This window comes from Oncorhynchus masou, chromosome 30, assembly GCF_036934945.1.
Source record: "Oncorhynchus masou masou isolate Uvic2021 chromosome 30, UVic_Omas_1.1, whole genome shotgun sequence".
NCBI lineage: Eukaryota > Metazoa > Chordata > Actinopteri > Salmoniformes > Salmonidae > Oncorhynchus > Oncorhynchus masou.
Window position 1 is genome coordinate 55,331,005 of NC_088241.1, and position 22,725 is coordinate 55,353,729.

The 22,725-nt window shown below is 46.5% G+C and overlaps 1 protein-coding gene across 5 annotated transcripts in view; it reads right to left on the reverse strand.

Moving 5' to 3' along the window:
- Positions 1-1,207: 1,207 nt before the first annotated feature.
- The window catches only part of atp8a2 (ATPase phospholipid transporting 8A2), a 78,068-nt gene continuing 56,550 nt past the window's right edge, over positions 1,208-22,725 (reverse strand). For all 5 annotated transcript variants that reach the window (XM_064949434.1, XM_064949433.1, XM_064949432.1 and 2 more), the window contains 6 exons: positions 14,872-14,928; positions 14,220-14,327; positions 11,470-11,558; positions 10,906-11,010; positions 3,007-3,101; positions 1,208-2,900 (listed from right to left, as the gene is read on the reverse strand). In XM_064949434.1, coding sequence (XP_064805506.1) covers positions 2,806-2,900; positions 3,007-3,101; positions 10,906-11,010; positions 11,470-11,558; positions 14,220-14,327; positions 14,872-14,928 — 549 coding nt within the window. In that variant the 3' untranslated portion in view covers positions 1,208-2,805. The remainder of the gene's footprint in view (positions 2,901-3,006; positions 3,102-10,905; positions 11,011-11,469; positions 11,559-14,219; positions 14,328-14,871; positions 14,929-22,725) is intronic.

A 22,725-nucleotide genomic window follows, 5' to 3' on the forward strand; every position in this document is an offset into this window, starting at 1 on the left:
GAGGTCCGGTGACAGTGCTGACTGCTCCATTATAGACAGAATACCAGCTGACTGCTTCTTCCCTAAATAGTTCTGGCATAGTTTGGAGCTGTGCTTTGGGTCATTGTCCTGTTGGAGGAGGAAATTGGCTCAAATTAAGAGCCATCCACAGGGTATGGCATGGCATTGCAAAATGGAGTGCTAACCTTCCTTCTTCAAGATCCCTTTCACCCTGTACAAATCTCCCACTTAACCATCACCAAAGCACCACATTGCCTCCACCATTCTTGACTGATGGCGCCCAGCACTCCTACAGGATCTTTTCATTTTTTCGGTCTCACAAATGTTCTTCTTTGTGATCCGAACGCCTCAAACTTAGATTTGTCTGTCCATAACACCTTTTTCCAATCTTCCTCTGTCCAGTGTCTGTGTTATTTTGCCCATCTTAATCTTTTATTTCTATTGGCCAGTTTGAGGTATAGCTTTTTCTTTGCAACTCTGCCTAGAAGGCCAGCATCCCAGAGTCGCCTCTTCACTGTTGACGTTGAGACTGGTGTTTTGCGGGTACTATTTAATGAAGCTGCCAGTTGAGGACTCGTGAGGCATCTGTTTCTCAAACTAGACACTTATGTACTTGTCCTCTTGCTCGGTTGTGCACCGGGGGCTCCCACTCCTCTTTCTATTCTGGTTATAGCCAGTTTGCGCTGTTCTGTGAAGAGAGTAATACACAGCATTGTATGAGATCTTCAGTTTCTTGGCAATTTCTCAGAACAAGAACAGACTGACGAGTTTCAGAAGAAAGTTCTTTGTTTCTTGTTAATTGCAAAAGGGTTTTCTAATGATCAATGAGCTAATCCAAGTTTATCATTTTAAAAGGCTAACACAACATACCATTGGAACACAGGAGTGATGGTTGCTGATAATGGGCCTCAGTACACTTATGTAGATGTTACATAAATATATTTTAAAAAGCCATTTCCAGCTACAATAGTCATTTACAACATTAACAATTTCTACACTATTTCTGATCAATTTTATGTTATTTTAATGGTCAAAAATGTTGCCTCTCCTTCAAAAACAAGGACATTTCTAAGTGACCCCAAACCTTTGAACGGTAGTGTATATATGTAGCACCTGTTTTTAGTTAACATCCTCAATTATAACTCCAGGTAAATTATAGTGGGTAGTATAGTGTATAGCCCAGAGAAAAGGAGAACAAACACAGGCATTAAAAGACAGAGACACAAGTCCATTTTATTCAACAAAGAATAAGTCCATAGATTAATTGAGAACCCAACAAACAGAGGAAGCACTACAAGCCAGGCTGCTGATAACTCTGCCTCCTGGGACGACAGGCAGGACCGCAGGAATCACAGCAGCGGTGGAATACAAGGGAAAATAGATTCAACCGAGCAGGAAGAGAAGACGTGCTGCAGATGAGGGGGAGAGAGACGAGGAGGTCACTGATCCAGAGAGAGCAAGAATGAGAGAGAGAGAGAGAAAAGCAGAGAGAGATAGAAAAGTAGTGAAAGGGAGAATAAGAGTTAAAGAAGCTGATGGAGGTGGTCTACAGGGTGCCCCCTCCTTCTCTCCAATCCCCCTCTTCAGCTCTGTGAGAGGAATCCCTCCTAGGCCCGTGTGTGTTTGGTGTTTATGTTAAAGTGCCCCCCCTCCTCTTCCTCCCTTTCTCCCATCGCCACGGTGATGACGGATGAGTTAAACCCCTGCTCAGGAGAGGGAGATGTGAGGGAGTGTGGACACGGACACACACACACGTGCGAGCATCACACGCACGCACGCACGCGCACACACATACACACACACAGGAGGGCAGATACATACAGAAGCACAGCCATGCACACGGACAAAGACGCACAGGTGCATAAACTAAACCCAGTCCATGCTATGATTAGATACACATTAGTCTCTGTGGTTGATTTATTATGTCTGTTTGTGTGGTTGTGATTACTCATACCTGTGTGTCTGCGTGTGTGTGATATATATATATATATATATATATATACACACACACACAGTGGGGAGAACAAGTATGATACACTGCCGATTTTGCAGGTTTTCATTTTTTTTGCAATTTTATCCCTGATGTCCTTACACAGCCTTCTGGTCTTGGCCATTGTGGAGAGGTTGGAGTCTGTTTGATTGAGTGTGTGGACAGGTGTCTTTTATACAGGTAACGAGTTCAAACAGGTGCAGTTAATACAGGTAATGAGTGGAGAACAGGAGGGCTTCTTAACGAAAAACTAACAGGTCTGTGAGAGCCAGAATTCTTACTGGTTGGTAGGTGATCAAATACTTATGTCATGCAATAAATGCAAATTAATTACTTAAAAATCATACAATGTGATTTTCTGGATTTTTGTTTTAGATTCCGTCTCTCACAGTTGATGTGTACCTATGATAAAAATGACAGACCTCTACATGCTTTGTAAGTAGGAAAACCTGCAAAATCGGCAGTGTATCAAATACTTGTTCTCCCCACTGGATATACATATATATCCAGTGGGGATATATGTCTGTGTGTGTGTGTGTGTGTGTGTGTGTGTGTGTGTGTGTGTGTGTGTGTGTGTAGAGCGGAGACCAGGTTGGACAGTATAGACGGGACTCCATGCTTAGCAATGATCTCCAGGGGTCAAGGTCAGAGGTCAAAGTCAGTATAAGTTCCAGTAAGGCCACAGCAGGGTCGATCACTCATCATAGTCTGTCTCCGCTGTCGCCTTGGCAACCGTTGTGGCCACCTTGGTAACTGTTGCCAAGCACCCCGTAGCCAGGTGGGCTGAGGGCGGGGCGGCGGGGCAGTGGGAGGGCCTAGATGCTGGGCCGTTGGCGGGTGGTATCGTAGGATCGACACACCTGTGACTGAGACACCACCCCATGTTCCTCCTGGGAGAAGGCATAGCCATCTATAGAGAGAGAAGAAGAGGGACAGGTACAGTGAGTACACCACTGTATGTTTACCTACCTACATAGAAGTAAATCCGAGGCTGGGACAAGGATAGGGATACTCACGAGACACGTTGCTCTGCTGCACAGAGTTTTTGCGGCCCACGTTGGAGGGTGTTTTCCTAAAGACCCGGGTCAACAGGTGGGCACGCTCGTTCAGACTGGAGGAGAAGAGACTGACATGTAAGTCAACCAATCACAGCCACCGATTGACAGGTTACAGGGAACATCTCTACATCTTTATGACAGGTTAACACAACCAACACAACAGGTGGAAGTACTACTCCGAGGGATAACCAGTCGTACGACTGTGGATCACCTTTTAGTCAAGTCAATTTCTATGGCAACGAATCCTTCAGAACTAACCTGCTCTGTAGCAGGCTACCTCGGGGCTAACTCCATTTATCCTGAATGAAGTGTCTGAGCCGTGAGTTGAGGACCAAAGTAAATCAGATTCCCTCCCTCTTACAAAGATTGCAACATTATCCCCATCATTTCAGGAAGAAGACTGATTCAATATTTTATTAATCAAAAAAGGTATTGTGTGTTTTTTTAAATACTTTTTATATTTGTATTACCAAAGTAATAAAATAAAGACGGCCCCTTCTAAAAGCCTATTTCACACCACAGCCTGCAGAGTTTGAAAGATAACTTTTCAGCACAAATGAACATGTGGCACCGACTCGCCCATGGATTGATGTTTCAGTACTATGTCTCAATGAAGAGTTTGGCGTTTGACTAGCCATGTGCGACATGTAGCAGGCTTGCAACTGCGCGTACGCTTTGATTACACTGACAGCATCATTGCATTTTGGAACACCAGAATTACATTCATTTCCAATGAAAACGCTGCGTTTGCCTTGCAGCATTGCGCTGCAGAGGCAGTTGCAGTGCGTTCGGTGTGGTGCATAGCATACGTTGGATTTATGGAACATGTGTGTCAAACTGTATGCGTTAACGGCTTGACAGAAATGGTAGCAGAAGGTGAATGTTGAACTTTTGTTGCATACATATCCAGATGATACTGCAAACTATTTTGCGCAAGGACGTAGTCGGTGTGTTTGAAGCACTAGAGTTAGCGGCAGGCGGTCGAGCAATATCCACCGTCATAGTATGGTTGAAGCCTGAGCTGGTATGTGAAGCTAACTGAAGCTGGCTGGCTTTAGAAAATCCTGAGTAGATCTAGCTTGCTTCGTAGTATAGTCTTTGATTGTGACCGAACACTCTGAAGCTTAGCTTGAGTGTCACTGGCCTGCTATACTACAGATGAAACGTTTTCAGAGCGTGAGACGATTCATTTGAAATTGAACCTGGGAGGAAGCAGCGCCGCTGGGTTAGAGGCTCGCGTCGCTCAGAGTAAAATTACACTTTGGGTTCTGGTCAAATTACGACACACAGCTCACCCCCAAGAACACTTGATCAAGTGACTCGCGCTCTGCTCATGCGGTCCAGAAGTTACAACGCCCATGTCATCCTGTCTGCTATCATGCCAACTCCTTGTCACTCATTCTCAGGCCAATGACTTGACAATAACAACCTTTGGCATTGGCAAGAGCAGAAACAGATCTGGGACCAGGCTATGATTTCCTTCCCTTTATGAACACATATAGGTGAATACAATGGATAGTCCACCCTATTGCTCACACCTTGAAGACCTGCAGAACTGAGGTCTTGAAGGAAAGGAACAAGGAAGTGAGAAGAGATCATGTACTATTAGGACATGGCATAGGCACGTGTCTTTCCCACTAACATGGACTTTTCTGATAAAGGAAAGGAGGGAAAATGTACACGTGTGATGTGTTTGTTGTCTACAGATATATTGCACTAGTTGTAAGTCTCTCTGGATAAGACTGTCTGCTAAATGACTCAGTCAACATGATACAGTACAGGAGCGAGCGGTCGCATCTACACTTCGGTCCGCAGGTAGTATAACTTTTCATTACATTTCATTATAGTACAACGGTTTGATTTGTCTAATCTTAGCAATTTCTTCTTAGCTAGCTACATAGCCGTCTTTGTATCAAAGATAATTGCGTAATTATCGTATTTCGTCGTCCTAACGTAGTCTACACTGCTATCTGCCCAGCAGCTAGCTAACGTCTACCGTCTACTAGCACTGTAGAAACTATTACACTCAACTGAACGACTCGATTAGTGTAGTGTTAGCTAGCTACATAGTTGTCTTTGCTGTCTTCGTATCCAAGATAATTGTGTAGTTTAGAGTGTGTAGACTTAGAGTGATTATCTTAATTTACCGAGGTTAGCTAGCCAGCTATTTGTCGTCCTTAACGTAAGAGATACTGCTAGCTAGTTTGCCAACAGCTAGCCAACGTCTACCGAATTAACTTCAACAACCCGGTCAACATTCCGCTTCGCTCCACAGGTAGTATCACATTTTCATTTCACTTCATTACAGTACAACGGTTTGATTTGTTTGATCGTAGCTAGCTAGCTACATAGCCGTCTTTGTATCTAAGACAATTGTGTAGTCTAGAGCGATTTTCTAGGTTAGCTAGCCAGCTATTGTCGTTCTTTTAACGTAACGTAACGTAATCAACACTGCTAGCTAGCCAGCTAGCCCCCGAATAGCAGCACTGTAGAAACTATTACACTCGACGGAACGACTTGATTAGTGTAGTGTCAACAACGCAGCCACTGCCAGCTAGCCTACTCCAGCAGTACTGTATCATTTCAATCATTTTAGTCAATAAGATTCTTGCTACGTAAGCTTAACTTTCTGAACATTCGAGACGTGTAGTCCACTTGTCATTCCAATCTCCTTTGCATTAGCGTAGCCTCTTCTGTAGCCTGTCAACTATGTGTCTATCTATCCCTGTTCTCTCCTCTCTGCACAGACCATACAAACGCTCCACACCGCGTGGCCGCGGCCACCCTAATCTGGTGGTCCCAGCGCGCACGACCCACGTGGAGTTCCAGGTCTCCGGTAGCCTCTGGAACCCTCGACTTCTTGGCACTGACAGAAACATGGATCACCACAGATAACACTGCTACTCCCACTGCTCTCTCTTTGTCCGCCCACGTGTTCTCGCACACCCCGAGAGCTTCTGGTCAGCGGGGTGGTGGCACCGGGATCCTCATCTCTCCCAAGTGGTCATTCTCTCTTTCTCCCCTTACCCATCTGTCTATCGCCTCCTTTGAATTCCATGCTGTCACAGTTACCAGCCCTTTCAAGCTTAACATCCTTATCATTTATCGCCCTCCAGGTTCCCTCGGAGAGTTCATCAATGAGCTTGATGCCTTGATAAGCTCCTTTCCTGAGGACGGCTCACCTCTCACAGTCCTGGGCGACTTTAACCTCCCCACGTCTACCTTTGACTCATTCCTCTCTGCCTCCTTCTTTCCACTCCTCTCCTCTTTTGACCTCACCCTCTCACCTTCCCCCCTACTCACAAGGCAGGCAATACGCTCGACCTCATCTTTACTAGATGCTGTTCTTCCACTAACCTCATTGCAACTCCCCTCCAAGTCTCCGACCACTACCTTGTATCCTTTTCCCTCTCGCTCTCATCAAACACTTCCCACACTGCCCCTACTCGGATGGTATCGCGCCGTCCCAACCTTCGCTCTCTCTCCCCCGCTACTCTCTCCTCTTCCATCCTATCATCTCTTCCCTCTGCTCATACCTTCTCCAACCTATCTCCTGATTCTGCCTCCTCAACCCTCCTCTCTTCCCTTTCTGCATCCTTTGACTCTCTATGTCCCCTATCCTCCAGGCCGGCTCGGTCCTCCCCTCCCCGCTCCGTGGCTCGACGACTCATTGCGAGCTCACAGAACAGTGCTCCGGGCAGCCGAGCGGAAATGGAGGAAAACTCGCCTCCCTGCGGACCTGGCATCCTTTCACTCCCTCCTCTCTACATTTTCCTCCTCTGTCTCTGCTGCTAAAGCCACTTTCTACCACTCTAAATTCCAAGCATCTGCCTCTAACCCTAGGAAGCTCTTTGCCACCTTCTCCTCCCTCCTGAATCCTCCTCCCCCTCCCCCTCCTCCCTCTCTGCAGATGACTTCGTCAACCATTTTGAAAAGAAGGTCGACGACATCCGATCCTCGTTTGCTAAGTCAAACGACACCGCTGGTTCTGCTCACACTGCCCTACCCTGTGCTCTGACCTCTTTCTCCCCTCTCTCTCCAGATGAAATCTCGCTTCTTGTGACGGCCGGCCGCCCAACAACCTGCCCGCTTGACCCTATCCCCTCCTCTCTTCTCCAGACCATTTCCGGAGACCTTCTCCCTTACCTCACCTCGCTCATCAACTCATCCCTGACCGCTGGCTACGTCCCTTCCGTCTTCAAGAGAGCGAGAGTTGCACCCCTTCTGAAAAAACCTACACTCGATCCCTCCGATGTCAACAACTACAGACCAGTATCCCTTCTTTCTTTTCTCTCCAAAACTCTTGAATGTGCCGTCCTTGGCCAGCTCTCCCGCTATCTCTCTCAGAATGACCTTCTTGATCCAAATCAGTCAGGTTTCAAGACTAGTCATTCAACTGAGACTGCTCTTCTCTGTATCACGGAGGCGCTCCGCACTGCTAAAGCTAACTCTCTCTCCTCTGCTCTCATCCTTCTAGACCTATCGGCTGCCTTCGATACTGTGAACCATCAGATCCTCCACCCTCTCCGAGTTGGGCATCTCCGGCGCGGCCCACGCTTGGATTGCGTCCTACCTGACAGGTCGCTCCTACCAGGTGGCGTGGCGAGAATCTGTCTCCTCGCCACGCGCTCTCACCACTGGTGTCCCCCAGGGCTCTGTTCTAGGCCCTCTCCTATTCTCGCTATACACCAAGTCACTTGGCTCTGTCATAACCTCACATGGTCTCTCCTATCATTGCTATGCAGACGACACACAATTAATCTTCTCCTTTCCCCCTTCTGATGACCAGGTGGCGAATCGCATCTCTGCATGTCTGGCAGACATATCAGTGTGGATGACGGATCACCACCTCAAGCTGAACCTCGGCAAGACGGAGCTGCTCTTCCTCCCGGGGAAGGACTGCCCGTTCCATGATCTCGCCATCACGGTTGACAACTCCATTGTGTCCTCCTCCCAGAGCGCTAAGAACCTTGGCGTGATCCTGGACAACACCCTGTCGTTCTCAACTAACATCATGGCGGTGGCCCGTTCCTGTAGGTTCATGCTCTACAACATCCGCAGAGTACGACCCTGCCTCACACAGGAAGCGGCGCAGGTCCTAATCCAGGCACTTGTCATCTCCCGTCTGGATTACTGCAACTCGCTGTTGGCTGGGCTCCCTGCCTGTGCCATTAAACCCCTACAACTCATCCAGAACGCCGCAGCCCGTCTGGTGTTCAACCTTCCCAAGTTCTCTCACGTCACCCCGCTCCTCCGCTCTCTCCACTGGCTTCCAGTTGAAGCTCACATCCGCTACAAGACCATGGTGCTTGCCTACGGAGCTGTGAGGGGAACGGCACCGCAGTACCTCCAGGCTCTGATCAGGCCCTACACCCAAACAAGGGCACTGCGTTCATCCACCTCTGGCCTGCTCGCCTCCCTACCACTGAGGAAGTACAGTTCCCGCTCAGCCCAGTCAAAACTGTTCGCTGCTCTGGCCCCCCAATGGTGGAACAAACTCCCTCACGACGCCAGGACAGCGGAGTCAATCACCACCTTCCGGAGACACCTGAAACCCCACCTCTTCAAGGAATACCTAGGATAGGATAAAGTAATCCTTCTCACCCCCCCCCTTAAATGATTTAGATGCACTATTGTAAAGTGGCTGTTCCACTGGATGTCAGAAGGTGAATTCACCAATTTGTAAGTCGCTCTGGATAAGAGCGTCTGCTAAATGACTTAAATGTAAATGTCCATGTAAATAGCCAAGTCCTTTAAGCATTATAGAAGTCAACCCCTGCCGAGACCTTACCCCAAGACAACTTCTTGATGTGACTACCAGAGCCAGACCTGGTAGGGTAGGGGCTAGGCATATGTCTTGGCTGGTACTGAAGAGCAGATTGACATTCAGTTAATCCAATCCCATCTCATTATGTGACTGCAGGGCAAACAGACAGCCATGTTAAGCCCCCCGCCCCCATTCCTCCTGCTCTCTCTCCAGAGGAAGACTACACCCTCTGTTTTCCAGGACAAACACCATCACATGCAAACACGTACAAATTCACACAGACAGACACGCATACATCCCCCAGCCTTCCTCTCTCTCAATCCTCCTCACTAATGGCAACGCTAAACATTCTGTTAACAGTATCCAAACAGAACAGAATGTTTCCTTTAACAGAATGCTTCCCAGATTGTCTGATTCCGCTGTGGAACACGGTAGGATACTTCTCTAGATCAGGCAGCCAATGAGGCATTAAATCACATGAGGGGTTTCCCTGGCACTGGGGCAGGGCCCTGATCCGATCTACAGAGTGTGTGGACCTGCGCCAGCCTCCCCAAGGTTACACTTCTGAGCAAGCAGCAGGGACCTATTCTTTATGGTACCACAGGGAACTTAGACCTGGTGTGTTTGGCAAAGCCTGAAAAAATGTTCTGAAGTTTTGCAACCGTATCATTCGCCAAAGAAAATTAGGTCTGCTAAATGGATGACAAGGTGAATGAATGAAGAACAAATTGATAAATTAAAAAAAAATATATAAATAGCCCATCTGTAAAGTCATGACTGAATCTGTCGCACCTGTAGTGTCGCTGTCTGAAAGGGGAGTGAGACTCCAAACAGTCCAAGAATGCTCCACATCTAATTACTTCCCCAGAGAAACTTTGGTCCTCTACCTTTCCCATCCTCATCCCAATCCTCTCCCGTTATGAAATACAAATACAGATGTGTGCGTTTCTCCTCTGTGCCTCTCACACTCCTCAATGCTTTCCATGGTCGTCGCTGGGGGTTCCTACCCATGTCTGGGAGAAGGTTCAGCCCAGGCCAAGGGCCTCACCTCCAGGCTAGGGAAGGCTGTGTGCACCCATCTGTCCAAAAACAACACCCTGCCTCCCTTCCCTGTCCCCAAGCACCTCCCCAGCCCACCTCTGTCAGAGCCAGTTCTCTGTTCTGGACTGTTGGCCTAGCTGTCTCACTGGATGATTGAGGACTATTGTTCCTGCCCAAAGCCCACCAAAGAGCCCCATCAACAGCCAATATCCCACACAACCGCCCCTCAAATGGCCAAACCTCAGTCTTCCATCTCCCACTCCATTCCTCAACCTAATATGGCCAAATACCTCCGATGTTTTAAAGCCCCTTCTAACATGATCAACCCTGAATGTTTCTACTCCTTATCTTATGATAGATACACTGACTACAACCCACGATACAAAACAAACACACACACACAAACGGCTAACTCTAACACACAAACTCAGAGGCTACAGCACACTCAGTCCTTACAGCAGTGCAAACCTGTCCACTTCCTGACTCGACACAATCAGATGGAGAGATAGGAAAAAGAAGATGGGGAAGGAAAAGAAAGAGACAGTATGAAACATGAGTGCTGAGGTGAGTGAGAGAGTAGGATGCAGTGAGAGAGACGGGGGAGGAGTCTTGCAGAGCGGAGCAGGAGCAGACACACCGGTCAGAGTTCACACAGTGAGCCAGGTCAAACCAAGCCAAGGTGCTACCTGTGTCTGTCTGTGCCCTGAGCTCTGGGGCTAGCGGACCTCAGGGTTGGCTTTGGCCCTGTGGATGGGTCAACCATGTTACCAACAGGTTAGCTAGCCATGGTTACATCACTCTCATATATGGTATCCACTAGACATTAAAACACTGGCACGTCAATCTAAATAAACACATCAATCTTACAGACTTTGTAACAAAACCTTTAAAAATGGGGGGACCCCTCAGTCGAAGGAATTATCATTACCTCACATGGATATGCTATGAAAATGACATGAACGATGTCGCAGTAAGTTCAGTAAAGTCCCCCTCCCCCAAACTGTGATCCCTTGATGCAGTGTGTGTGTGTGTGTGTGTGTGAGTCTGACCTGCGCCCGCTGGCGTCTCGGAGCACGGCAGCCCCCGGGTCAACAGCCCTGGCCTCCAGCTCCTGAACCTCTTCCAGAAGAGACTTCTTCACAGTGCGACGACCCCTACAACACATTCACAGGATTATGTTGCTCGTCAGGATTACACAGGTTGTTTTGGGTGATATCTGCAGGCAAAAATGCTTAATTTCTTTGGCATCGCAAATTTCTAACTTTTTCTGGCAGGGAAATATTCGCTGACGTGTGGCTTGACTGAACCATTGTATGTGGTAAAAGTGTGGTGATTGGTTAAAATTGCGAGCCCACTTTTTATAGTGTGGTGTTCAGACAGTTTTATGCAGTAATTTGACCGTTTTATGCGGTAATAGTGCGATGATTGGTCAAATTTGCAAGCCCTAGCATAATATGCGGGAATGGTTGATTTTGCAAAAAAATCTGCAATCGCAGAAATCTTGGTACAGTAGGACTGTGTATGTGTTCGTATTGAAATGTGAAAACACTGCTGTTCATATGATGTATGCATTGATTTAAGAGGTATTTTTGCAGTGTGAGTGTGTTACTCACGCGTTCCAGGCAAAGTCTTTGAGTAGACAGGCTGCTGGCACCAGGACCAGCCCCAGCCAGAAGTGCCAGCACTGCATCACTCTGCTAGCCTACAACACAACGTCAACACAACGTCAACACAACACTCTAGGAACCCAGGAGAGAGACATACAACACATTCCAGCCACGTCAAGAGAGACGTTAGACAGACACGCTCCACAGGGTCTCCACCCTCTTTTGTCCAGCTGCAGACAGCTTCGTTGACCTCTAACCAGGAGTCTGTCTCCAGGGGTTAATCATCCTCTAAACTACGGTCTCTCCGTCCCCCTCCAAACTACGGTCTCTCCGTCCCCCTCCAAACTACGGTCTCTCCGTCCCCCTCCAAACTACGGTCTCTCCGTCCCCCTCCAAACTACGGTCTCTCCGTCCCCCTCTCAATTAGCTGCACCTCCTCTCCGTCTACGGTCTCTCCTCTCCATTCAGATTCTCTCCTTGTCTACCTCTCCATTCCCCCGTCTCCAAACTACGGTCTCTCCGTCCCCCTCCAAACTACGGTCTCTCCGTCCCCCTCTCAATTAGCTGCACCTCCTTGTCTACCTCTCCATTCAGATTCCATCTGCATGTCTTTTTCTTTCTCTCTTGATGCGTCGGTCTCTTTAGAGCTCTCTGAAGTCTCACTCTCCCTGCCTGCTGTCCCCCTCTTTTCAAACTCTCTCTGTCTTTCTACGTGGTAGACAACTCTGCCACCATATGCCAAATGCCTGTAGCAGTTTGCTGAATATGCCCTGACATATTTCTGGTAACAAAGCCCATCTCTCTACTATACTAGCTACATTCATACAAGTGGACATTGACTGTGCTGTAGTCTATGCTGTACTGGCTAGCTACATTCATACAAGTGGACATTGACTGTGCTGTAGTCTATGCTGTACTGGCTAGCTACATTCATACAAGTGGACATTGACTGTGCTGTAGTCTATGCTGTACTGGCTAGCTACATTCATAGTAAGATTAGAGTGTTCCCTTAGTCCCTGTTATGAGACTGTAGTTCAGAGATGGTCAGAGGTAGATACTTTGGACCGGACACAGCTGACATTCCCAAGGGGATTCTCCGGACTGAATCGGAAAACCATTATGAGCCATTCCCAATGACAGCTGGAAACACACCCAGAGAAGCTCAGACTACACACACAGTTTGACAAACACCCACAGACAACAGGACAGACTGTCGGTCTCAGACAAACACCTCCACAAACACACCAAAACCACACACATTCTTTGTCAAAAAACCCTGCACGCACAAATACGGTCTCAAACAAACACACACAAACATAACTCAAACACAATTATTTGAAGCGTAAACACAAAGCACTCAATGAAGAGCCCAGTATTCATCCCCTATGGGCAGATGAATGTAGAGATACAGGGAACGAGAAAGGGTGAGAGAGCAGGGGGAAGTGAGGAGGAGAAAGGAGGTGATGGGGTTGTCTGAGCGGGCTGATGGAGGGATTGGAGACGGGGAGCGAGGAGGGGGTGAGATGGGGTTGTCTGAGCGGGCACGGGGGGAAGTGAGGAGGAGAAAGGAGGCGATGGGGTTGTCTGAGCGGGCTGATGGAGGGTTTGGAGACGGGGAGCGAGGAGGGGTGAGAGAGCAGGGGGAAGTGAGGAGGAGAAAGGAGGTGATGGGGTTGTCTGAGCGGGCTGATGGAGGGATTGGAGACGGGGAGCGAGGAGGGGTGAGAGAGCAGGGGGAAGTGAGGAGGAGAAAGGAGGTGATGGGGTTGTCTGAGCGGGCTGATGGAGGGATTGGAGACGGGGAGCGAGGAGGGGTGAGAGAGCAGGGGGAAGTGAGGAGGAGAAAGGAGGCGATGGGGTTGTCTGAGCGGGCTGATGGAGGGATTGGAGACGGGGAGCGAGGAGGGGTGAGAGAGCAGGGGGAAGTGAGGAGGAGAAAGGAGGCGATGGGGTTGTCTGAGCGGGCTGATGGAGGGATTGGAGACGGGGAGCGAGGAGGGGTGAGTGTCTCCCCCAGTTCCCCAGTTGGACGGAGCAGCTGCAGGGTTTATTCACATTCCTCATTTCTGACACAAATTGAATTAATGGTCTGAAAGAGGCGGAGACTCCCTCCCCTAGTCTCCCTTCACATTGGGGTATCACTGCACCCTGAACCGAGCCCCCTAAAAAACACAACATGGGACCCTCAATCAGGGGGTCCCCCATATACACACACCCGTCCTCCTCCAGCCCTGCCCAGCACACACGCTATAGTCAACACCTCCAGAGCAGGCCGTAAAAGCCTGGGGCTCGGGTGACCACGCAGCAGGTGCAGAGGGCCTGCAGAGTGGGCTGGAAGGGCATAAATCTCCCAGGAGCTCCAGCAGTGCTGACATGGAACACCCAGAAGGCCAGCCGCCCAGGCGCCGTGTGTGTGTGTGTGTGTGTGTGTGTGTGTGTGTGTGTGTGTGGAGGGGGTGTAATGGAGGGTTATTGCCCCCCCCCCACCATCAGAATGACTGACACATGTATGGGGAGTGGTGGGGGGTGGAAAGCATTAAGTCCATATAGAACACATCCACAGAACAGCCACGGTTTCTGGCCTATTAGGACATATTTACAGCCGGTCTGAGGCTGGGTTTTTTGGGGCTGCCCGAAAACCTCTGCTTTCCTAACCAACAGGACTCTGTAGACACGGCTTCCTTCACTACAGTCGTAAGTAGTAACAGAAGAGACAGCTTGAGCCATGAGAAGAATCAGAGGAGGAGGAGACTTGCCTGGCCCTGCATGTCAGGAGCGATGGGGATGGACGGCCAGAAAGCTGAGTAGACAGTGAAGAACAGCATCCAGAGAATCATACTGCCCCACACTGCCAAGTGGGAGAACTACAGGGAAGGAGAGGTGGGTGGGAGAGGAGGGAGGGAGTTGGTAGAGGAAGGAAACGGGGTGAGAAATATAGAGCGAGGTCACATAGTTAATGTACAAACACTGAATATAGACAACCTTGTCCCTGAGATTCCCCGCCTCCTCTTTCCCTCTCTTCCTCTGTCTCATTCCCTTTCCCTCCTTCCCCCTCTCTGTAAGGGGACACTGTGTGAATACCTATGGGACCCTGCTTCATTACCGGGGGGGTGTTGTGTGGACAGCTGAACGGACGGGGGGTGTCAACGCCCCCCTCACCCCGTCCCTGGAGTGGGAATGCCCTGAGATGGCTGTAACACATGGCAAGGAGAGTGTGTGTGTGTAGGGAGCTGATCTCTATACACTAGTATACCCTATACTGTCACCTACCCCTATACCTGTACACAACAGTGTCAGCTGTCAACCTGTAGGCTACCAGTCATGTGGCACTATATGTCAACAGGGTACATAGAAGCAGTCTATAGGGCTAGTGAAGTGGGAGTGTGTAGAGGGGAAACAGACTCTTACCCTGGTCCACGCAGTGGTTTCCATACCAGCTTTTAAACACACTGTTACTACCACATACTGCAGAGAGAGAGAGAGAGAGAGAGAGAGAGAGAGAGAGAGAGAGAGAGAGAAAAGAGAATGAGAGAGAGAAAAGAGAATGAGAGAGAGAAAAGAGAATGAGAGAGGGAGAAAAGAGAATGAGAAAAGAGAATGAGAGAGAGAAAAAAGAATGAGAGAGAGAAAAGAGAAAGAGGGAGAAAAGAGAATGAAAGAGAATGAGAGAGAAGGAGAAAAGAGAATGAGAGAGCGAGAAAAGAGAAAAGAGAATGAGAGAGCGAGAAAAGAGAAAAGAGAATGAGAGAGCGAGAGAAAAGAGAATGAGAGAGAAGGAGAAAATGAGAGAGAGAGAGAGAAAAGAGAATGAGAGAGAGAAAAGAGAATGAGAGAGAGAAAAGAGAATGAAAGAGAAAAGAGAATGAAAGAGAATGAGAGAAGAGAGAAAAGAGAATGAGAGAGAAAAAAGAGAAAAGAGAATGAGAGCGAGTGAAAAGAGAATGAGAGAGGAGAAAATGAGGAGAGAGAGAGAGAGAGAGAGAGAAAAAAGAGAGGGAGAGAAGGAGAAAATGAGGAGAGAAGGAGAAAATGAGGAGAGAGAGAGAGGAGAAAATGAGGAGAGAGAGAGAGGAGAAAATGAGGAGAGCGAGAGAGAGGAGAAAATGAGGAGAGAGAGAAGGAGAAAATGAGGAGAGAAGGAGAGAGAGAGAGAGAGAAAAAGAGAATGAGAGAGAAAATGAGGAGAGAAAGAGAGAGAAAAGAGAATGAGAGAGAAAATGAGAGAGAGAAAAGAGAATGAGAGAGAAAATGAGGAGAGAATGAGAGAGAATGAGAGAAAAGGAGAAAATGAGGAGAGAAGAGAGAATGAGAGAGAGAAGGAGAAAATGAGGAGAGAAGAGAGAATGAGAGAGAAGGAGAAAATGAGGAGAGAAGAGAGAATGAGAGAGAAGGAGAAAATGAGGAGAGAAGGAGAAAATGAGAGAGAAGGAGAAAATGAGGAGAGAAGGAGAAAATGAGGAGAGAGAGGAGAAAATGAGGAGAGAGAGAGAGAGAAGGAGAAAATGAGGAGAGAGAGAGGAGAAAATGAGAGAGAGAGAGAGGAGAAAATGAGGAGGAGAGAGAGAGAGGAGAAAATGAGGGAGAGAGAGAGAGAGAGAAAAGAGAAGGAGAAAATGAGGAGAGAAGAGAGAATGAGAGAGAAGGAGAAAATGAGGAGAGAAGAGAGAATGAGAGAGAAGGAGAAAATGAGAGAGAGAGAGAAGGAGAAAATGAGGAGAGAGAGAGAGAGAGGGAAAATGAGGAGAGAGAGAGAGAGGAAAGAGATGAGAGAGAAAAGAGAATGAGAGAAAAGAGGAGAGAAGAGAATGAGAGAGAAGGAGAAAATGAGGAGAGAAGAGAGAGAGAGAGAAGGAGAAAATGAGGAGAGAAGAGAATGAGAGAGAAGGAGAAAATGAGGAGAGAAGAGAGAATGAGAGAGAAGGAGAAAATGAGGAGAGAAAGAGAATGAGAGAGAAGGAGAAAATGAGGAGAGAAGAGAGAATGTGAGAGAAGGAGAAAATGAGGAGAGAAGAGAGAATGAGAGAGAAGGAGAAAATGAGGAGAGAGAGAATGAGAGAGAAGGAGAAAATGAGGAGAGAGAGAATGAGAGAGAAGGAGAAAATGAGGAGAGAAGAGAGAATGAGAGAGAAGGAGAAAATGAGGAGAGAAGAGAGAATGAGAGAGAAGGAGAAAATGAGGAGAGAAAGAGAATGAGGAGAGAAGGAGAAAATGAGGAGAGAGAGAGAATGAGAGAGAAGGAGAAAATGAGGGAGAGAGAGGAGAAAATGAGAGAGAAGGAGAAAATGAGAGAAGGAGAAAATGAGGAGAGAGAGAGGAGAAAATGAGGAGAGAATGAGAGAGAATGAGAGAAAAGGAGAAAATGAGGAGAGAAAGAGAATGAGAGAGAAGGAGAAAATGAGGAGAGAAGAGAGAATGAGAGAGAAGGAGAAAATGAGGAGAGAAGGAGAAAATGAGGAGAGAAGGAGAAAATGAGGAGAGAGAGAGAGAGAAGGAGAAAATGAGGAGAGAGAGAGAGAAGGAGAAAATGAGGAGAGAGAGAGGAGAAAATGAGGAGAGAGAGAGGAGAAAATGAGGAGTGAGAGAGAGAGAGGAGAAAATGAGGAGAGAGAGAGAGAGAGGAGAAAATGAGGAGAGAGAGAGAGGAGAAAATGAGGAGAGAGAAGGAGAAAATGAGAGAGAGAGAGAGAAAAGAGAATGAGAGAAAATGAGGAGAGAAGAGAATGAGAGAGAAGGAGAAAATGAGGAGAGAAAGAGAATGAGAGAGAAGGAGAAAATGAGAGAAGAAGAATGAGAGAGAAGGAGAAAATGAGGAGAGAGAGAGAGAGGAGAAAATGAGGAGAGAGAAGAGGAGAAAATGAGGAGAGAAGAGGAGAAAATGAGAAAAAAAGAGAATGAGAAAATGAGGAGAAGAGAGAATGAGAGAGAAGGAGAAAATGAGGAGAGAAAGAGAGAATGAGAGAGAAGGAGAAAATGAGGGGAGAGAGAGAGAGAATGAGAGAGAAGGAGAAAATGAGGAGAGAGAGAGAGAGAAGGAGAAAATGAGGAGAGAGAGAGAGAGGAGAAAATGAGGAGAGAGAGAGAAGGAGAAAATGAGGGAGAGAGAGAGAGGAGGAGAAAATGAGGAGAGAGAGAAAAGAGAATGAGAGAAAATGAGGAGAGGAGAGAATGAGAGAAGGAGAAAATGAGGAGAGAAGAGAGAAGAGAGAGAAGGAGAAAATGAGGAGAGAGAGAAGGAGAAAATGAGGAGAGAGAGAGAGAGGAGAAAATGAGGAGAGAGAGAGAGAGAGGAGAAAATGAGAGAGAGAGGAGAAAATGAGGAGAGAGAGAGAGAGAAAAGAGAATGAGAGAAAATGAGGAGAGAGAGAGAATGAGAGAGAAGGAGAAAATGAGGAGAGAGAGAGAATGAGAGAGAAGGAGAAAATGAGGAGAAGAGAATGAGGAGAAGGAGAAAAATGAGGAGAGAAGGAGAAAATGAGGAGAGAGAGAGAGAGAGGAGAAAATGAGGAGAGAGAGAGAGAGGAGAAAATGAGGAGAGAGAGAGGAGAAAATGAGGAGAGAGAGAGAGAGAATGAGAGAAAATGAGGAGAGAAGAGAGAATGAGAGAGAAGGAGAAAATGAGGAGAGAAGAGAGAATGAGAGAGAAGGAGAAAATGAGGAGAGAGAGAGAGAGGAGAAAATGAGGAGAGAGAGAGAGAGAAAAGAGAATGAGAGAAAATGAGGAGAGAAGAGAGAATGAGAGAGAAGGAGAAAATGAGGAGAGAAGAGAGAATGAGAGAGAAGGAGAAAATGAGGAGAGAAGAAGGAGAAAATGAGAGAGAAGGAGAAAATGAGGAGAGAAGAGAGAAAATGAGAGAGAGAGGAGAAAATGAAAATGAGAGAGAGAGAGAGAAAATGAGAGAAAATGAGGAGAGAAGAGAGAATGAGAGAGAAGGAGAAAATGAGGAGAGAAGAGAGAATGAGAGAGAAGGAGAAAATGAGGAGAGAAGAGAGAACGAGAGAGAAGGAGAAAATGAGGAGAGAAGAGAGAATGAGAGAGAAGGAGAAAATGAGGAGAGAAGAGAGAATGAGAGAGAAGGAGAAAATGAGGAGAGAAGAGAGAATGAGAGAGAAGGAGAAAATGAGGAGAGAAGAGAGAATGAGAGAGAAGGAGAAAATGAGGAGAGAAGAGAGAATGAGAGAGAAGGAGAAAATGAGGAGAGAAGGAGAAAATGAGGAGAGAAGAGAGAATGAGAGAGAAGGAGAAAATGAGGAGAGAAGAGAGAATGAGAGAGAAGGAGAAAATGAGGAGAGAAGAGAGAATGAGAGAGAAGGAGAAAATGAGGAGAGAAGGAGAGAGAAGGAGAAAATGAGGAGAGAAGGAGAGAGAGAGAGAAAAGAGAATGAGAGAGAAAATGAGGAGAGAAAGAGAGAGAAAAGAGAATGAGAGAGAAAATGAGGAGAGAAGAGAGAATGAGAGAAAAGGAGAAAATGAGGAGAGAAGAGAGAATGAGAGAGAAGGAGAAAATGAGGAGAGAAGAGAGAATGAGAGAGAAGGAGAAAATGAGGAGAAAAGAAGGAGAAAATGAGGAGAGAAGGAGAAAATGAGGAGAGAAGGAGAAAATGAGGAGAGAGGAGAAAAGAGGAGGAGAAAATGAGGAGAGAGAGAGAGAAAATGAGAGAGAGAGAGAGGAGAAAATGAGGAGAGAGAGAGAGGAGAAAATGAGGAGAGAGAGAGAGAGAAAATGAGGAGAGAGAGAGAGAGAGGAGAAAATGAGAGAGAGAGAGAGAAAGAGGGAAGAATGAGGATGAGAGAGAAGGAGAAAATGAGGAGAGAGAGAGAGAGGAGAAAATGAGGAGAGAGAGAGAGAGGAGAAAATGAGGAGAGAGAGAGAGAGGAGAAAATGAGGAGAGAGAGAGAGAGGAGAAAATGAGGAGAGAGAGAGAGAGAGGAGAAAAAGAGAATGAGAGAAAATGAGAGAGAGAGAGAGAGAGAGAGAATGAGAGAAAATGAGAGAGAAGAGAGAAGAAAAAGAGAATGAGAGAAAATGAGGAGAGAAGAGAGAATGAGAGAGAAGGAGAAAATGAGGAGAGAAGAGAGAATGAGAGAGAAGGAGAAAATGAGGAGAGAAGAGAGAGAAAATGAGAGAGAAGGAGAAAATGAGGAGAGAAGAGAGAATGAGAGAGAAGGAGAAAATGAGGAGAGAAGAGAGAATGAGAGAGAAGGAGAAAATGAGGAGAGAAGAGAGAATGAGAGAGAAGGAGAAAATGAGGAGAGAAAGAGAATGAGAGAGAAGGAGAAAATGAGGAGAGAAGAGAGAATGAGAGAGAAGGAGAAAATGAGGAGAGAAGAGAGAATGAGAGAGAAGGAGAAAATGAGGAGAGAAGAGAGAATGAGAGAGAAGGAGAAAATGAGGAGAGAAGAGAGAATGAGAGAGAAGGAGAAAATGAGGAGAGAAGAGAGAATGAGAGAGAAGGAGAAAATGAGGAGAGAAGAGAGAATGAGAGAGAAGGAGAAAATGAGGAGAGAAGAGAGAATGAGAGAGAAGGAGAAAATGAGGAGAGAAGAGAGAATGAGGAGAGAAGGAGAAAATGAGGAGAGAAGAGAGAATGAGAGAGAAGGAGAAAATGAGGAGAGAAGAGAGAATGAGAGAGGAGAAAATGAGGAGAGAAGAGAGAATGAGAGAGGAGAAAATGAGAGAGAAGGAGAAAATGAGGAGAGAAGGAGAAAATGAGGAGAGAGAGAGGAGAAAATGAGGAGAGAGGAGAAAATGAGGAGAGAATGAGAGAGAATGAGAGAAAAGGAGAAAATGAGGAGAGAAGAGAGAATGAGAGAGAAGGAGAAAATGAGGAGAGAAGAGAGAATGAGAGAGAAGGAGAAAATGAGGAGAGAAGGAGAAAATGAGGAGAGAAGGAGAAAATGAGGAGAGAAGGAGAAAATGAGGAGAGAAGGAGAAAATGAGGAGAGAGAGAGAGAAGGAGAAAATGAGGAGAGAGAGAGAGAGAAGGAGAAAATGAGGAGAGAGAGAGGAGAAAATGAGGAGAGAGAGAGGAGAAAATGAGGAGAGAGAGAGAGAGAGGAGAAAATGAGGAGAGAGAGAGAGAGAGGAGAAAATGAGGAGAGAGAGAGGAGAAAATGAGGAGAGAGAGAGAGAGAGAAAAGAGAATGAGAGAAAATGAGGAGAGAAGAGAGAATGAGAGAGAAGGAGAAAATGAGGAGAGAAGAGAGAATGAGAGAGAAGGAGAAAATGAGGAGAGAGAGAGAAGGAGAAAATGAGGAGAGAGAGAGAGAAGGAGAAAATGAGGAGAGAGAGAGGAGAAAATGAGGAGAGAGAGAGAGAGAGGAGAAAATGAGGAGAGAGAGAGAGAGAAAAGAGAATGAGAGAAAATGAGGAGAGAAGAGAGAATGAGAGAGAAGGAGAAAATGAGGAGAGAAGAGAGAATGAGAGAGAAGGAGAAAATGAGGAGAGAAGAGAGAATGAGAGAGAAGGAGAAAATGAGGAGAGAGAGAGAGAAGGAGAAAATGAGGAGAGAGAGAGAGAAGGAGAAAATGAGGAGAGAGAGAGAGAAGGAGAAAATGAGGAGAGAGAGAGAAGGAGAAAATGAGGAGAGAGAGAGAGGAGAAAATGAGAGAGAGAGAGAGAGAGAGAGAATGAGAGAAAATGAGGAGAGAAGAGAGAATGAGAGAGAAGGAGAAAATGAGGAGAGAAGAGAGAATGAGAGAGAAGGAGAAAATGAGGAGAGAGAGAGAGAAGGAGAAAATGAGGAGAGAGAGAGAGAGAGGAGAAAATGAGGGAGAGAGAGAGAGAGGAGAAAATGAGAGAGAGAGAGGAGAAAATGAGGAGAGAGAGAGAGAGAAAAGAGAATGAGAGAAAATGAGGAGAGAAGAGAGAATGAGAGAGAAGGAGAAAATGAGGAGAGAAGAGAATGAGAGAGAAGGAGAAAATGAGGAGAGAGAGAGAGAAGGAGAAAATGAGAGAGAGAAGGAGAAAATGAGGAGAGAGAGGAGAAAATGAGGAGAGAGAGAAAAGAGAGAGAGAGAGAAAGAGAATGAGAGAAAATGAGGAGAGAAGAGAGAATGAGAGAGAAGGAGAAAATGAGGAGAGAAGAGAGAATGAGAGAGAAGGAGAAAATGAGGAGGAGAGAGAGAGGAGAAAATGAGGAGAGAGAGAGAGAGAAAAGAGAATGAGAGAAAATGAGGAGAGAGAAGAGAGAATGAGAGAGAAGGAGAAAATGAGGAGAGAAGAGAGAATGAGAGAGAAGGAGAAAATGAGGAGAGAAGAGAGAATGAGAGAGAAGGAGAAAATGAGAGAGAGAGAGAGAAGGAGAAAATGAGGAGAGAGAGAGAGGAGAAAATGAGAGAGAGAGAGAGAGAGAGAAAATGAGGAGAGAGAGAGAGAGGAGAAAATGAGGAGAGAGAGAGAGAGAGGAGAAAATGAGAAGAGAGAAGAGAGAGAGAATGGAGAAAATGAGGAGAGAAGAGAGAATGAGAGAGAAGGAGAAAATGAGGAGAGAAGAGAGAACGAGAGAGAAGGAGAAAATGAGGAGAGAAGAGAGAAGAGAGAGAAGGAGAAAATGAGAACGAGAGAGAAGGAGAAAATGAGGAGAGAAAGAGAATGAGAGAGAAGGAGAAAATGAGGAGAGAAGAGAGAATGAGAGAAGGAGAAAATGAGGAGAGAAGAGAGAATGAGAGAGAAGGAGAAAATGAGGAGAGAAGGAGAGAGAGAGGAGAAAATGAGGAGAGAAGGAGAGAGAGAGAGAAAAGAGAATGAGGAGAAAATGAGGAGAGAAAGAGAGAAAGAGAATGAGAGAGAGAAAATGAGGAGAGAAGAGAGAATGAGAGAAAAGGAGAAAATGAGGGAGAGAGAGAGAATGAGAGAGAAGGAGAAAATGAGGAGAGAAGAGAGAATGAGAGAGAAGGAGAAAATGAGGAGAGAAGAGAGAATGAGAGAGAAGGAGAAAATGAGGAGAGAAGAGAGAATGAGAGAGAAGGAGAAAATGAGGAGAGAAAGAGAATGAGAGAGAAGGAGAAAATGAGGAGAGAAGAGAGAATGAGAGAGAAGGAGAAAATGAGGAGAGAAGAGAGAATGAGAGAGAAGGAGAAAATGAGGAGAGAAGAGAGAAGGAGAAAATGAGGAGAGAAGAGAGAATGAGAGAGAAGGAGAAAATGAGGAGAGAAGAGAATGAGAGAGAGGAGAGAGAGAGGAGAGAAGAGAGAATGAGAGAGAAGGAGAAAATGAGGGAGAAGAGAAGAGAAGGAGAAAATGAGGAGAGAAGGAGAGAGAG